The sequence below is a fragment of the Halichoerus grypus genome, chromosome 10 (genome assembly GCF_964656455.1).
Source record: "Halichoerus grypus chromosome 10, mHalGry1.hap1.1, whole genome shotgun sequence".
Lineage (NCBI taxonomy): Eukaryota > Metazoa > Chordata > Mammalia > Carnivora > Phocidae > Halichoerus > Halichoerus grypus.
Genome location: NC_135721.1, coordinates 128,225,978 through 128,239,373, shown reverse-complemented (window position 1 = coordinate 128,239,373; position 13,396 = coordinate 128,225,978). Strand labels below are relative to the sequence as shown.

Here is a 13,396-nt window from a genome sequence, read left to right as displayed (position 1 = left end):
ATTCCTTTGACAAAGAAACTCCCCCAAATACAGGCACTTAAATAAGACTGATTATTCTCCCCTGCACCCCTCCCCGCCTCCGACTTTGTGCATGCTCCCCCCACCTTTCTCTCTCCCTCTACTCCTCCCCCTCCCCCACACCTCTCTCTTCTCTCTCTTTTACCCCCTTCCCCCCTTCCCCCCCCCACTCCCCGAACTTAGAAAGGGTAGCGGCTCCTTTAAGAAACTGACCCAGATGTTACTTTGAGTGTCAGTTCCGCCCTTGTTTCTTCTGTGAGAAGGGAGTCCTGAAGCCGCACCTGGTGGCAGGGGCATCTGGGAAACAGTGTCTTTAGAGACTGAGCCTTTAGAGGATGGACTGAAGCCTGCCTGGTGGTGAGTGTGTCAGCCGCCCTGCTCTTGCACCTACGGGACAAGGCATAGGATCAGAGGACTCTAGAAGGGGCTCAGACGCCAGCGAAGCCAGCCCCGTACTGGGACGAGGGGACCCTCACCCTGTACGACTGCAGTCACTCCTGAAACGCGGGTGCATCCCTCAAGGGCTGAGAGACACAGCTGTCACTGCCGGGAGACATCAGTTCTTAGGATCATTCAATCCACGCCCCCAACTCCAGTAGGCTTAAGCAAAAAGGAGAACCAACTGGCTCCTGTAACTGAAATTCCATGGGCAGGTCTAGCTTCAGGCATAGCTAGATCCAGGAACTCATCGTCGTGTGGATTTGGCCTGCCTCCCCCCCGCTTCTCCCTGTGCTAGTTTCATTCTCCCTACATGATGCAAAGGACGTGGCGGGCAGTTCCAGGTGTAGGTTCCCCCAGAATAGCAATGCCAGAAGAAAGAACTCTTTTCCTGCCTGTGACTTTGGAACCAAAATCCAGGCAGGGTTACTGGCCAGATTTGTGTCCCATGCCTCTCCCTGAGCCAGGGGAGTGGAGTCTATGGACTAACCCAGGCCTGGGACATGTGTTTGCCTCAATGCCTGTGTATGTGTGTGCAGGTGCGTGCGTGCGTGCGTGTGCGTGTGTGTGAGTGTGCGTGTGCGTGTGTGTGTGTGATTTGTCAGGCTACCTCCCTCCAAACCACATGTATAAAGAGCAGAGTTAGGGGGTACCCCAGAGGACAACTGAGGTGCTATTTCCAGATGGAGGGGCATGGATCCCGGGCAGACAAAGCCAACAGGTGCCCGGGCCACGATCTGGCCTCCGGGCTTGTTTGCCGTATAGACAGAGCACACTGAGCAGAAAGCTTTGGCCTTTGGGCTGCTTCAATGTATTTCTCACTGTGTTAATTTCTCATATCTGGTTCTTCTTCGTCTTTTCTTAATCTTCAAATGCAAGCCCTCATTTTGCAGATGAGGAAACTGAGGCCCGGAGGGTCTTGGCAACTTGCCTGAGACCACACGGCTTGGTGGCGATGGGGTGGGACTCAGCCAGGCCTCCTGACAGCCTGGGGTTTGACCATTGATCCCGAAGTGCCTGCCCCCGGGGAGGGCTTTGTCCAAGATCCCTGCTCTGACCCTCCTCCCTCCTCACAGAAAGTCCATCCGCGGGAACTCGGTGAGGTCTCGAATGCCTGCAAAATCCTCCAAGATGTACGGCACACTGCGGAAGGGGTCTGTCTGCCCGGACCCCAAGCCACAGCAAGTGAAGAAGATCTTTGAAGCACTCAAGAGAGGCCTCAAGTAAGGACCCCGTTTGTTGCCCTTAAAATGCTTGTCCTCTGTCCTCGCCTGCTTCTCCTCTCCGCATGTCCCTGAAGACCGCGGCTGGGTCTCGTCTGTGAGAGGCCACACAGGGAGCTAGCTCCTGCTTATTCACTTCACCCACAAGCATGTCCCGGGGGCAGCCCCATGCTCAGGCCTGTCCTCGGGTGCTAGGGACGCAGTGCAGGCTGCTGGAGGACCCTGGTCTCATGGAGCTTACGGCGTAGAGGGGAGACAGCAATGAGGGAGTGACACGATCAATAACGTCACTCCCACCAGCCTTAGTGCAGTGAAGGAAGGTGATGGCGAGGCAGCGCCTGGAAGCCTATCAGACAGAGTGACCGGGGAGACTCACCGAGGAGATCCGGCTGGTCGTGCTGGCCTCTGGGAGATAAGCATCCCGGGCAGAGGGAACAGCACAGGCAAAGGCCCTGAGGTAGGAGCGTGTAGGACAGGCGGCCAGGGCGGCTGGATTTGAGTGAAGGAGAGCTGGACTGGTTAGCAGGGCAGAGGCCAGGACGGGAAGATTCAGTCACTCACTCCAGATCTTTTGATTGAGGGCTTATGAAGCGCCAGGCACAGGGTGTGGGAGTGAGCAACACACAGAAATCCCTGCCCCCGTGGAGCTTCCTAATGGGAGACAGACAGACAATAAACAAAATATAGAGTAAGTCAGGTGGTGGTAAATAAATCAGGGTAAGAAGGCGTGGGGCTGATTTTAAATAAGGGGTTTCAAAGAAGTTCTCATTAAGAAGGTGACATTTGAGCAAAAACCTGAAGGGCTGAAGGAGTGAGCCCAGCAGATAATGGAAAAAGAACATTCTAGGCCAAGGAAGCCACACATGCAAAGGCCCTGGGGCAGGAGCATGATTAGAGGATTAGGGGAGTAGTGAGCAGACCAGCTTGGGAGCTGAGAGAGGGAAGGGTGAGGAGGTCTGGGGGACAATGGGGACCAGATGATATGGGTCCTTGTGAACACATGGTATTCACTCTGGGTGAGTTGGGAGCCACGGAGTGTTCCACGTGGGGGAAGGATGATCTGAGTTTGGTTTTAATGAGATCCTTCTGGCTGTATATGGAGAATGGACTGCAGGGGGCCAGGGCAGAAGCAGGGAGGCCGGTGAGAAGGTGACTGCAAGGGCCCAGGTGGGAGATGATGGTGGATTTGGCCAGGTGGCAGCTGGGTGGTCAGGGGACAGGGTCAGTTTCAGGATACATTTTGACAGTGGGACAGACAGGATTTATTGAGGGAGGGGTTGGGGGTGAAGAGGAATATGAAAGGAGGGAGTGGGGGCACAAACCTGAGGTTCACAGAAGAGGTCAGGACTCTGGCTTAAGCTCAGTGTTGCCCCATGAGTAAGCCGCATGGAGGGAGGGGCCCCTACCAGTAGCCCCTCCATGTTCCTCAACCCCAGACGCCCAGTTCAGGGGGCCTCCTCGCTCCCAGCAGCCACCTTGCGGCAGTCCCAGCCCCGTCCCCACCCACCCCTTCTGCACCTGCTGCCCCCACTCTGTTCAAGTCTCTCCCATGGCTCTCTCCTACCCTTGGGAGGGCATTCAGGGTCCTTTCTGACCTTCAACCTTCCTAGACTTTTCTTCTATTATTCACTCCCCATCCTCACTGGTACCCCGAATGTGCCATCTTCCTTCATATGCCTGCACCTTGGCTCTTGCTGAGCGGCTCCTCAGCAGTGGGGAATCTCCGCAGGCTGCCATTCGCCCATGTCCCTAGTTCAGCACACATGCACACCTTCTGAATCGAACGCTGTTCCTTCCTGCTGGGATGCCTGTCCCGCGCTCCGCCTCTTGTGATCCTGCTCTTTGTTCCTCACTAATTAACACCAATGACAGCAGCAGCTACAGCTTGTTCGGGGCTTTATACACATCGCGTCCTTGAATCCCTGAAGAATGCTATCAGAGAATCTCCTAACCTCCTCCTCTCCTCAGTAGAGGAAACTGAGTCCCAAAGATGGGAAGCAACTTGTCCAGGGTCCCCACAGCCAGGAAGCAGGAAGTGGGGCTCCAGGGCCGGTGCCCACCTGCCCCCTGTCCCCCTTCCCCTGTACCGGGGTTAAGGGTAAATGTCACCTCCCCCACTTGCCACGTCCCGACTCCCCACCCAGGGGGCATCCATCGCCCTCCGCCCATGATGCACACTGCACATGCGGCCCAGCGCTGGCGCAGAGTGGGAGCGGGGGGCGTGTGCCTGGAGCCTGTCTTCAAGGGGCTCATCTCCCAGGACTGCCTCTGGATTCCTATAAGGACCACACATTTGGGACTCGTCTGGGCTCACTCAATAGCATCCCCTTCTTCCTGGAGAGCCCAACCCCTAAGTGAGTGATGGCCTGGTAGATGGTGGTGTAAGTGGGCCCAGAGAGGGTGAGTCCCCTTCCTGGGGTGGTCCAGTAAATCTGTGATGAAGCAGGATGGGCCCTCACCCCTGCCCCCCAAGTCCAGACCTCAGGTTTCATGTCTAAGGCTCTTTGGCTGGAAAAGAACATGAAATGTCCCCTCCAGGCCCACAGCTTTCTCTGTGCTTCCCAGAACGGGTCTTCTGGCCCCTCTCTGGTCCTTGGTCCTAAACATACTGACACCAGGATGGCCTGCCTTTGTCAGTGAGGGGGGCGTGCTCTTGCTGACCTCCCCATGGGCTGGGGTGAAAAGAGTGGCCTCTGGAGGCCACTGCCTGGTTTCAGATCTGGGTTCAGCCTCTTCCCTGCTGTGACTCTGGGCTGAGTTTACTTGCCCATTTTGAGGGTCAGTTTGCCCATCTCTAAAATGGGTCTAATAACCATAGAACCTGTTTGTGTGGCTGTTTTGTGAATTGATGGAGAGACTTCCCATTTTGCACAGCCCTGGGCACACAGCCCGCAGCGTGTTGGGTCTGGAGGCTGAGCGAGCTGGGGCCAGGCTGCCGGTGGGCGGGACGGCTCTGCCGTCTGACCACCGAGCGCTGTTCCTGCTGGCAGCTGTGGCCGCCTCCGCTCCGGAACACTGGTCACCTGGCCGTTTCTTTTCGTCTACTTGTTCCTCGGCAAACTCCTCTTCCTCGTTCTCCTCACAGGGAGTGTCTGTGCATCCAGCAGGCCGAGCTGGATTACCTGTCAGGTCGCCACAAGGACACCCGCAGGAATTCGAGGCTGGTGAGACCTCTCCCTGCCCCTCCGCACCGAGCAGCCTTGGTGGGGTGCTCCTGCCTCGCACCCGTGATAAAGCTCAGTCTCGGGGCTCAGAGGCCTAAGGAATGGACTGTCTTTATTTTCCGATGATCCCACCTCACTTGGCCCCTGAGGGATTTAACCTCACAGGTGGTTAGGAAGCTTCCACTCTCCCTCCCCCTCCTCCCCTCCCTCCCCTCCCTCCTCCCCCGCTCAAGGTCCAGCAGTCCACCTCCACTCTGTGGCTCTAGAAGTGACTGTAAGGTAGGCAAGTGTATAAAGGCTCCTCCATTCTAGCTGCTCCCATTTCATGGGCGGGCACACTGAGGCAAGGAACGGCGTGGCCACGCTGGGGACCTGGGGTCCTGCCTCACTGGACACTGCTGCTTCTCAGCTTCCTGCACAGTTACTTTTCCTCCCAAAGCCTTGAGAACTTTCCTATTTCTCTATAGCTTACGTGGAGTCTTAATTTCATAAGCACACACATACAATTTCTCGTAAATGCCTACGTGGGAAAACACACACTTTTGGGGGGATTTAACCCACCTTTCCTTTTGCTTGACACCCCTTCCTCCCCAGTCTTCGGTGTCCCACCCTGTTTAACCCCTGAGAATAATCTAGGATTTCTCTTTCCATATTTTTCTCCCTGATCACATAGTCACATAAATACACGAATGCATAGAGAAGGTTTTGGTCAACAGTCTTACAAAGATGAAGTCGCAACTTACCCACTGTCCCGCGTCCTGCTTTCTCTCTCTAGTGAATCTCTGACCTCGTGAAAAATCCTCCCGGCTCAGGCAGGGTGATTTAAGCTTAAACGAGAGCCTGTCTGGAAATAGAGTTTATCCGCACGTGGCCACGGCCACACTGACGTGTTGTGTGCGGCTGCGTGCATACCACGTGGCAGAGACCACGCAGCCCCCAAGGCCAAAAGTATTCACCATCTGGCCCTTTATGCGAAGATCTGCTCAGTTGATAGCTTCTTTTTGTTGGCCGCCCCCTGGCCCCCCGGCGTGGCTGGATTGATCTGGATTTGCATTTCCCCAAGCCTGAACCCCGCCCCCCCGGGGTGGGGGTGCCCTCCCTCAGTTCTTCTGGTTATGGCCGAAATCACCCCTTAAACAATCAGATCGCAACAGTCCCCATTTTGTCAAAGGCTTACTGTGTCCTTTACTCTTCATGACAACCGTATGGGGCGGGTGCTATGTGCTAGGGCCACCCCATTTTACATGAGGACGTGGAGGCTCAGAGATGTTGAGTAACTGGCCTGGGACACACAGCTGGGAAATAGAGCCAGGCCGAGAACTGCATCACCCAAAGCACGTGTGTTTATCACTCTTCCCCCGGGCTCTGGACAGGCCACTGATGACTGCAGGCCGCAGAGGTGGGAGTGCGTGCTGGCTGTCATCTGAATTCAGGTGCCCCTGGGATGTAGCCTCATGGGCCTTGGAGGGGCACCTGGAACCCTAACATCCTGTCCCTCACCCTCTTTTTCTCTCCCACAGGCTTTCTATTATGACCTGGACAAGGTGAGCGAGACTTTCTGTCTGCAGGGCTGTAAGAAAGGTGGGCCAGGCCTGGGTCCAGCTGCATGAGAGGGACCCATGTTGTTGCTCCCATTTCGTCCCTCGGGCCATCCTGCAGGAGGGATACCTGGGTTTCCTCCCTATTTTACAAATGGGGAAACAGGTTCAATGATGAGGCTTCCTCGAGGATGGTGAGGGGCTGGCCTGGCTTCGAGCCCAGTTCTGTGTGTTAGTACCTGGAGGGGGGCGGGCAGGGGCTGGGGCCTGGGGGGTGGCCCAGGCTACTTTTAAAGCATCTCCTCTTTTTCCGGGAGAAGCAAACGCGCTCTGTGGAAAGGCACATCCGGAAGATGGAGTTTCACATCAGCAAGGTCAGCCTGCCTCCTGGAGGTCACGGGGTGGGGCTCGGGCTTGCTGGACCTCCACTGGGTTAGCAGGGGAGAGGCTGAGGAGGAGCAGGGACTCCAGGGGCTTGGCCCTGAGGTGGGAGTCAGGGAGGGGGATACCGCTGGGCTCCCCAGGAGTGTGGGGTTTAGATGGAAAGACCCCATGCTCCATCTTACAGGGCGAGAAGGCTGTGTCCAACCATCCCATTGTAGAGATGGGAGAGTAGAGGCCCAGAAAGGGCCAAGAATGGGCCCAAGGTCACACAGCAAGTCCTTTAAGCTTTACACTCTCCCAGGTCTTCCATATGCCCTTGCTTTGCTTTCCTGGGGGTCCAGTGGTGGGCAGGGTGTCACAAACCCACCTCCCCCATTTTACAGTCCAAAAGTCGGGCACGGGGAGGGGAAGTGATGCATTTACCCATCCAGGTCACTGGGTTTTACTGTGCGCTCCCAGGTGCTGGGGACACAGAGTGGATGAGCAATGTGGTCCCTGCCCCCGGGCCTCATATTCCCAGGGCAGGGGACCCAGGACCGCCAGCCCAGTAGCGCAGGGCTGTGTGGCCTCTCGGAGGGTGAGCCGGGTAGGCAGGCCTGGGGCCCTGCGCCTCGGCATGGACAGCGCCCAGCAGCCCGTGCGCCCTCCGCAGGTGGATGAACTCTACGAGGGCTACTGCATCCAGTGCCGCCTGCGAGATGGTGCCTCCAACATGCAGAGGGCCTTCTCCAGGTGCCCGCCCAGCCGCGCCTCCCGAGAGAGCCTGCAGGAGCTGGGCCGCAGCCTGCAGGAGTGCGCCGAGGTGGGTGCAGAGGGCAGCCTGTGGCGGGATGTGTGTGTGTGTGTGTGTGTGTGTGTGTGTGTGTGTGTGTGTGTGTGTGTGATGCTGGACCCCGAGGAAGCATCCCTCTCTGCCCCTGGGCCTCTGGCGGGCAGGATCTGCGTGCCCCCCTCCTCCTGCCTCACCTGGCCCAGGGCTGGGCGGTGAGCCACCTTGTGTGGGGCTTTGCAGGACATGTGGCTCATCGAAGGGGCCCTGGAGGTTCACCTGGGAGAGTTCCACATCAGGATGAAAGGTAACAGAGCTGAGAGCGAGTGGGCAGAAGCCAGTTTGGGTGGGGGCTCAGGCCTTCTTGGGGGCCCTGGGACTTCTACTGAGGGTGGGGGTTTGGTCAGAATCCCAGGGGTCCAGGCAAAACTTTGGGTTTCCACTCATGGGACTTGTGACCTCAGCCGAGTCCTGTCCCCTGAGTTGGACATGACGGCCCAGCCCTGTCACTGTCCATCCTGATGATTTATCCCTCCCTAAAGTGGATACCCACACTTGGGCAGGGGATCCCCCAGTGAGGGCCCGAGGTCCATGGGGCAGGGGCAGAGCAGGCCAGAGAGGAGATGAGCCCGTCTCTGTGTTCCAGGCTTGGTGGGCTACGCACGCCTCTGTCCCGGAGACCAGTATGAGGTATGGCCACCTCCACTGTCAGGCCTCAGGGTTCCCCACCAGGCCTTTGGGGGTTGGGAGCTGCTGGGAACCAGGGTCCCAGCTGGGTTTCTGTCTCCACCCCCGCCTGGCCAGCAGGGAGGGCCCCCAGGCAGGTGGCAAGGGGGAGTGCCTACCTGGGGCAGCTGACCTATCCCTTCTCGGGCCGTGCCCACAGGTGCTCATGCGCCTGGGCCGCCAGCGCTGGAAGCTGAAGGGCCGGATCGAGTCAGACGACAGCCAGACCTGGGAGGAGGAGGAGAAGGTCTTCATCCCCACCCTGCACGAGAACTTCGAGATCAAGGTGGGTGGGGCCTGAGGGATGGGGCCAGGGTGCCCAGGGGCTCAGCTCAGACACCATCCACAACTCCCACCATCCCCCCAGGTGACAGAGCTGAGGGGCCTGAGTTCACTGGCAGTGGGCACAGTGACGTGCGACATCACTGACTTCTTCACGACCAGGCCGCAGGTGATCGTGCTGGACATCACAGAGCTGGGCACCATCAAGCTGCAGCTGGAGGTGCTATGGAAGTGAGTAGGGGCCAGCCGCCTTCTGGGGCTCTGAGGCCCCTCCCCAAGGCCAGCCCCAAACTCCCACCCACAGGGACTCCCACCCAGAGCAGAGATGTGAGGGGCCTCCCTGGCTCCCCCTGGTGGTCTGACCACACCCTAGCGCCCACCAGTGGGCACCCTGCCCTCATTCGGCCCCAGAAAGGCTGGAGCCCAGACTTCTTTGTAGCCTCTGCCCACCCCACCTTCCCCGCCCCCCTGAGCCCTAATTCCCTTCTTAACTAGAGACCCGTGCTGGCCAGGACCCTTTCCAGGGGCCTCCTGGGCTGGATTCCATGCAGGAGCCTTGCCTCTGCCCAGGAGGGCTCTCCTTACTGCTCCCAACACCTCATTCCCTGCTGGCCCCCGCCGTCGAGCAGTCACTTAGCCCCCCTGGACCACAGACCCCTTGGGTGGGGGACACTCATGAAAACAACCCCTGCCCGGGGTGGGGGCTCTCCATCAGGCATTGCAAGGGGGAAGGGGGAGTGCCCGTTTGGGGCAGCTGACTCATCACCTTCTTGGGCCGTTCCGTGAATGCTGGTGGTCTCCACAGGCTTTGTGTTTGCTCTTCCTCCATATGAAACCTAGTGTTTCGAGAGAATTCTCTTCCCTTTACTTCCCAAGGCAGGTGCAGCAGGAACTAAGGGCTGAGGCCTGCTTCCTCCGTTCTGGTGCTTGCTCCGACTGGTTGGGGCCAGTCTCTCCGGTTTCTTCTTCCTGGGGTGGGCGTCCGAGCCTGGGGTCACTGGATGCTGCTTTCTCCCCAGTGAGCTGGGTGAATTGGGGCGAGTGAGCACCCCCAGCCTGTGTCTTCATCTGTCTAGTGGGGGCTGAGCACACTTCTTCCGCGGGACGCTCCTCAAGTCTATAGGGTGGTGGGCAGCCCAGCACCATCCAGTTGGAGGCCAGGCAAATCCAAGGCCGCAAGCATCCTGCTGGCTGCAGCCGCCCTAGGCAGGCAGGGAAGGCTTCCCAGGAGGTGCCTGCTGCGTCTGGGCCCCACACAGCGAGAGCCAGGCCTTTAAGCGAAGGAGAGCGAGCAGGTTTCTGTGAGGCGGGGAGGCTACCCAGACCTCCTGGCTCCCTGGGCAGGCTCAGGGAGGGCCCAGCTGAGCCCCACACTCCCTGTATCTCACACGTTCACTTTGGATTCCCAGCCTTACCTGTGACCAGGACCGACAGAGGTCCTTTAATAGATTATGGCGTCCCTTTTACAGATGAGGACGAGAGGGATGGTGACGTCGTTGACCCAGAAAATGGCAGAACTGAGTGTCCACTGTGCCTCTGCTGAGCTTCTGAGGGGACCTCTAAAGGGGGTGCCATTCACATGAGTGGTGGCCGATGGCTGCCCCTGGCCATTTGGCTCACGGCCCTCAGGGTGGTGGGAGTCTGAGACGTTCCCAAGGGGGTTGCGAATGTGCACCTCGAGTCCCCAGGCCGTGCCTGTGACCCCAGGCCAGGCCAGGCCCCCGCCAAGCCTCCATCCCTCTTATAAGTCCCCCGGGTCTGGTCTGTGCTCCGGGGTCCCCCCTGGCGGTGATGGCACCCTGCCCTTCTGCTCTCTCCTCCAGCCCGTTTGATACTGAGAGCCTCCTGATGTCACCCAGCCCCACAGGCAAGTTCTCCATGGGCAGCAGGAAGGGCTCCTTGTACAACTGGACACCCCCAAGCACCCCCAGCTTCCGAGAGAGGTATTACCTGGTGAGTGAGCCTCCCCAGGGCAGGGATGCTGCGGTCACGCTGGGATTTCGGATGGGGGCAGCTCCCCGGGGGCCAGCATGCGGGGCTGGGCGGAGCAGCCTGGCGCCCCCGGAGGTAGCAGACTCTGGACTCAGCCTCCCTTGTTTTGGGGACATCCTGGGTGGTTTCCGGTGCTTTTTCTTCCTCGCTGTCAGCCCTCCATTCTGGGGGCCTCTGGACTTGGTTCCGGGTTTGGCTGGTTCTCCTGGAAGCCTGGAGTGGGGTTCTCTGGATGGTTCTACCACCCCCGCCATAACCTTGGCCTCCGATTTACTTGTTTTAAAATTAAATTTAATGTATGTTTCTAGTAGGTAATACCTTGACATAGTGCATGGTAAAACATCTCTTTCCCGTGACCTCCAGAGATCTGGGTCCCTCCCTTAGAGCCAACTATTGTTATCAACTTCTTCCATATTCTGGCCATGGTGGGCCCGGCATATACTTCAGTTTAGAAAAAAAAAAAAGAGTATGGACTCTGGAACTAGACAGGCGGGGGTCAAATTCTGTTTATGCCTCTCACCTGCTGTGTGACCTTGGGCAAGTCACTCAACCTCTCTGGCCATCAATTTCTGTATCAGAGAACTACGAACAACAGCACCACTCTGGTGGGGGTTTGCAAGGATTAAACGAGTTAATACATGAGAGGTGCTTGGGAGAAGGACTGACGAGAATAGCTGGTGCTGTGGGAACATCAGTTATCAGTGGTCTGCCTAAGGGGGGCGGGGGAGGGCTGCGGCAGAGGGGGCAAGGGCTTGCCCATTCACGTCACTCGTTCAGAACTCTGTGCCAGGCTCTGTTCTAGGCCAGGTGAGGACGGTGCCCTCAGGGGGTAGGGACCGTGGGAACAAAAGCCAGGAAGGGGGAGGGGACTGCTGGGGCAAGGTGGGACTTGCTCCTTAAAATAGGGTGTGCAGGGGAAGGTCCCCAGAAAAGGTACCATTTGACTGAGGGCCTGAGGGGACAAGGGCACGACCACAAAGACCTAGGGGGAAGAACGTTCCAGGAAGAGAGAACAGTCACTGCAAAGGCCCTTGGCCAGGAAGGCGCGGAGCCTGGAGGCCAACAGCTTGGTGGCCTCAGGGGCTGGAAAGGAGTGAGTTCGAAGGACGATGGGGATCAGGGCAGAGAGGCTGCAGGGTCCTGTCCGCACCTCCAGGCCGCCGGTCACCTTGGGCCTCGGTCATGTTGATAGGGTGGGTGTGCAGCGCGAGTGTTTAGGGAGGGAAGCGCCGCCGGGGGCCTTGCCGTGGTCCCCGGTGCGACAGTAAGGATGCTCCTGTGTCCCCCTCCCCAGTCTGTCCTGCAGCAGCCAGCGCGGCAGGCTTTGCTGCTGGGGGGGCCAAGGGCCACCTCCATCCTCAGCTACCTATCTGACAATGACCTTCGGGGCCCTGGCCTGCGGAGCCAGAGTCAGGAGCTGCCCGAGATGGACTCCTTCAGCTCCGAGGACCCCCGAGACACGGAGACCAGCACATCGGCATCCACCTCAGACGTGGGGTTCCTGCCCTTGGCCATTGGCCCCAACTCCTCCATTGAAGAGGAGGCCCAGGAGGACCCCCAGCCCCTGGGCCTCCTGCCAGAGATGGACCCCCTGGCGGAAGGCTCCTTTGTGGAGCAGCCTGGCTGGAGGAATTTGGGAATAGAGGGCCCCGACCTGCCACAGGGCTCCCCATTCCACAACCATACAGCCCCGGGTAGCCAGAAAGACCATGGTGAAGGGGAAACCGAGGACAGAGTGGATGGGCCTGAGGTGAGCCTCGAGAGGCCCCTGCAAGAGGTCCTGGATTTACTGAGGTCCGTGGACCCCACCCAGCCACAGCTGCGGGAGCTGGAGTATCAGGTTCTCGGCTTCAGGAACCGGCTGAAGGTAGGTTTATTCATCAAGGGGCGGCAGCCCCCAGTGCCTAACAAGGGGGAGCAGTCTCTGGGGCCAGCCGGCCTGGGCCAGCATCCTGGGCAAGGTCTTCCCTCGGGGCCTCAGTCTGCGCATCTGTCAAGTGGGGAGAACAAAGGTCCTCAGTGGCCGGGAGGAGGATTATAAAAGGAAGTCGGGGATCACAGTAGATAACCCGCTCCACGTCTGGCCAAGAATCCGGCCCCATCTGGCATCTTCTGACCCGGGCAGGTTGGGGCTGAAGCTGGGTGTTCCATTCCCAAACCTGGGGTGTGTTCGGGGTCAGAGCTGGTGCCACAAAGGCCCCGCGCAGCCGCACACCTTCCCCTGAACCTGCTTCTCGGCAGGGCCTGTGGCGAGGACCGTCCTCGGGTGGCTCTCAGCGGTGCTGGCCTGGGCAGATTATTCAGTTTTTCCAATTACATAATTTTAAATGTATGGGCAATAAAACGTGTAACGCGAGCACCTATGTACACACTGGGACTGAAGTAGTTTAACGGCTCTCTTCAGAAATTATTTGGGGGGGATTTCGAGATTTAGAACGGGCCCAGCCGCAGTGCTGAGGGGCCTAGTGCTCCCGAGCGCAGGGAGGCCGTGACGGGCCTGGGAAGATGCGTGTGTGAGCTCAGCCTCGTGCCGGTGGGAGTTAGTGCTGTGGCGGCTTGAGCTCAGTGTTAGTGAATCGTCGGTGGGAGGTCAACACTGTGTCTTCACACAGAAGCACACATAAGACAAGGTTCAGTACTGACGGGCTGATGAAAATGTTGTGACCACCGGAGGCTCACGGTCTCTGCGTTTCTACCCAAGGAAGAGAGACCCCCCCACATTTGTTTTTTCTATCAGGAGAGGGAATCTCTGCAACTAGCCTTGTTATTCTCGTTAGTCAAGGTTTTCTCTGTGGGCTCCACCTTTGGGAGCCTCGTTCTGGCTCCCAAGGCAGGATCTGGGAGCACTCTGTGTGGGACGAG

General features: G+C 58.4%; 1 protein-coding gene across 5 annotated transcripts in view; it reads left to right on the top strand.

Moving 5' to 3' along the window:
- RIPOR3 (RIPOR family member 3) overlaps positions 1–13,396 on the top strand; it is a 72,307-nt gene that overhangs the window by 49,976 nt on the left and 8,935 nt on the right. For 3 of the 5 annotated variants that reach the window (XR_013442085.1, XM_036064654.2, XM_078057296.1), the window contains 11 exons: positions 1,533–1,679; positions 4,765–4,843; positions 6,364–6,387; positions 6,702–6,755; positions 7,418–7,567; positions 7,778–7,841; positions 8,181–8,224; positions 8,421–8,546; positions 8,628–8,773; positions 10,366–10,495; positions 11,829–12,401. Coding sequence is in view for 4 of the 5 variants with exons in the window: in XM_036064654.2 (XP_035920547.1) it covers positions 1,533–1,679; positions 4,765–4,843; positions 6,364–6,387; positions 6,702–6,755; positions 7,418–7,567; positions 7,778–7,841; positions 8,181–8,224; positions 8,421–8,546; positions 8,628–8,773; positions 10,366–10,495; positions 11,829–12,401 (1,537 nt within the window). In the remaining variant the exon portion in view is untranslated. The remainder of the gene's footprint in view (positions 1–1,532; positions 1,680–4,764; positions 4,844–6,363; positions 6,388–6,701; positions 6,756–7,417; positions 7,568–7,777; positions 7,842–8,180; positions 8,225–8,420; positions 8,547–8,627; positions 8,774–10,365; positions 10,496–11,828; positions 12,402–13,396) is intronic. The other 2 variants (XM_078057297.1, XM_078057298.1) reach the window with 2 other exon arrangements.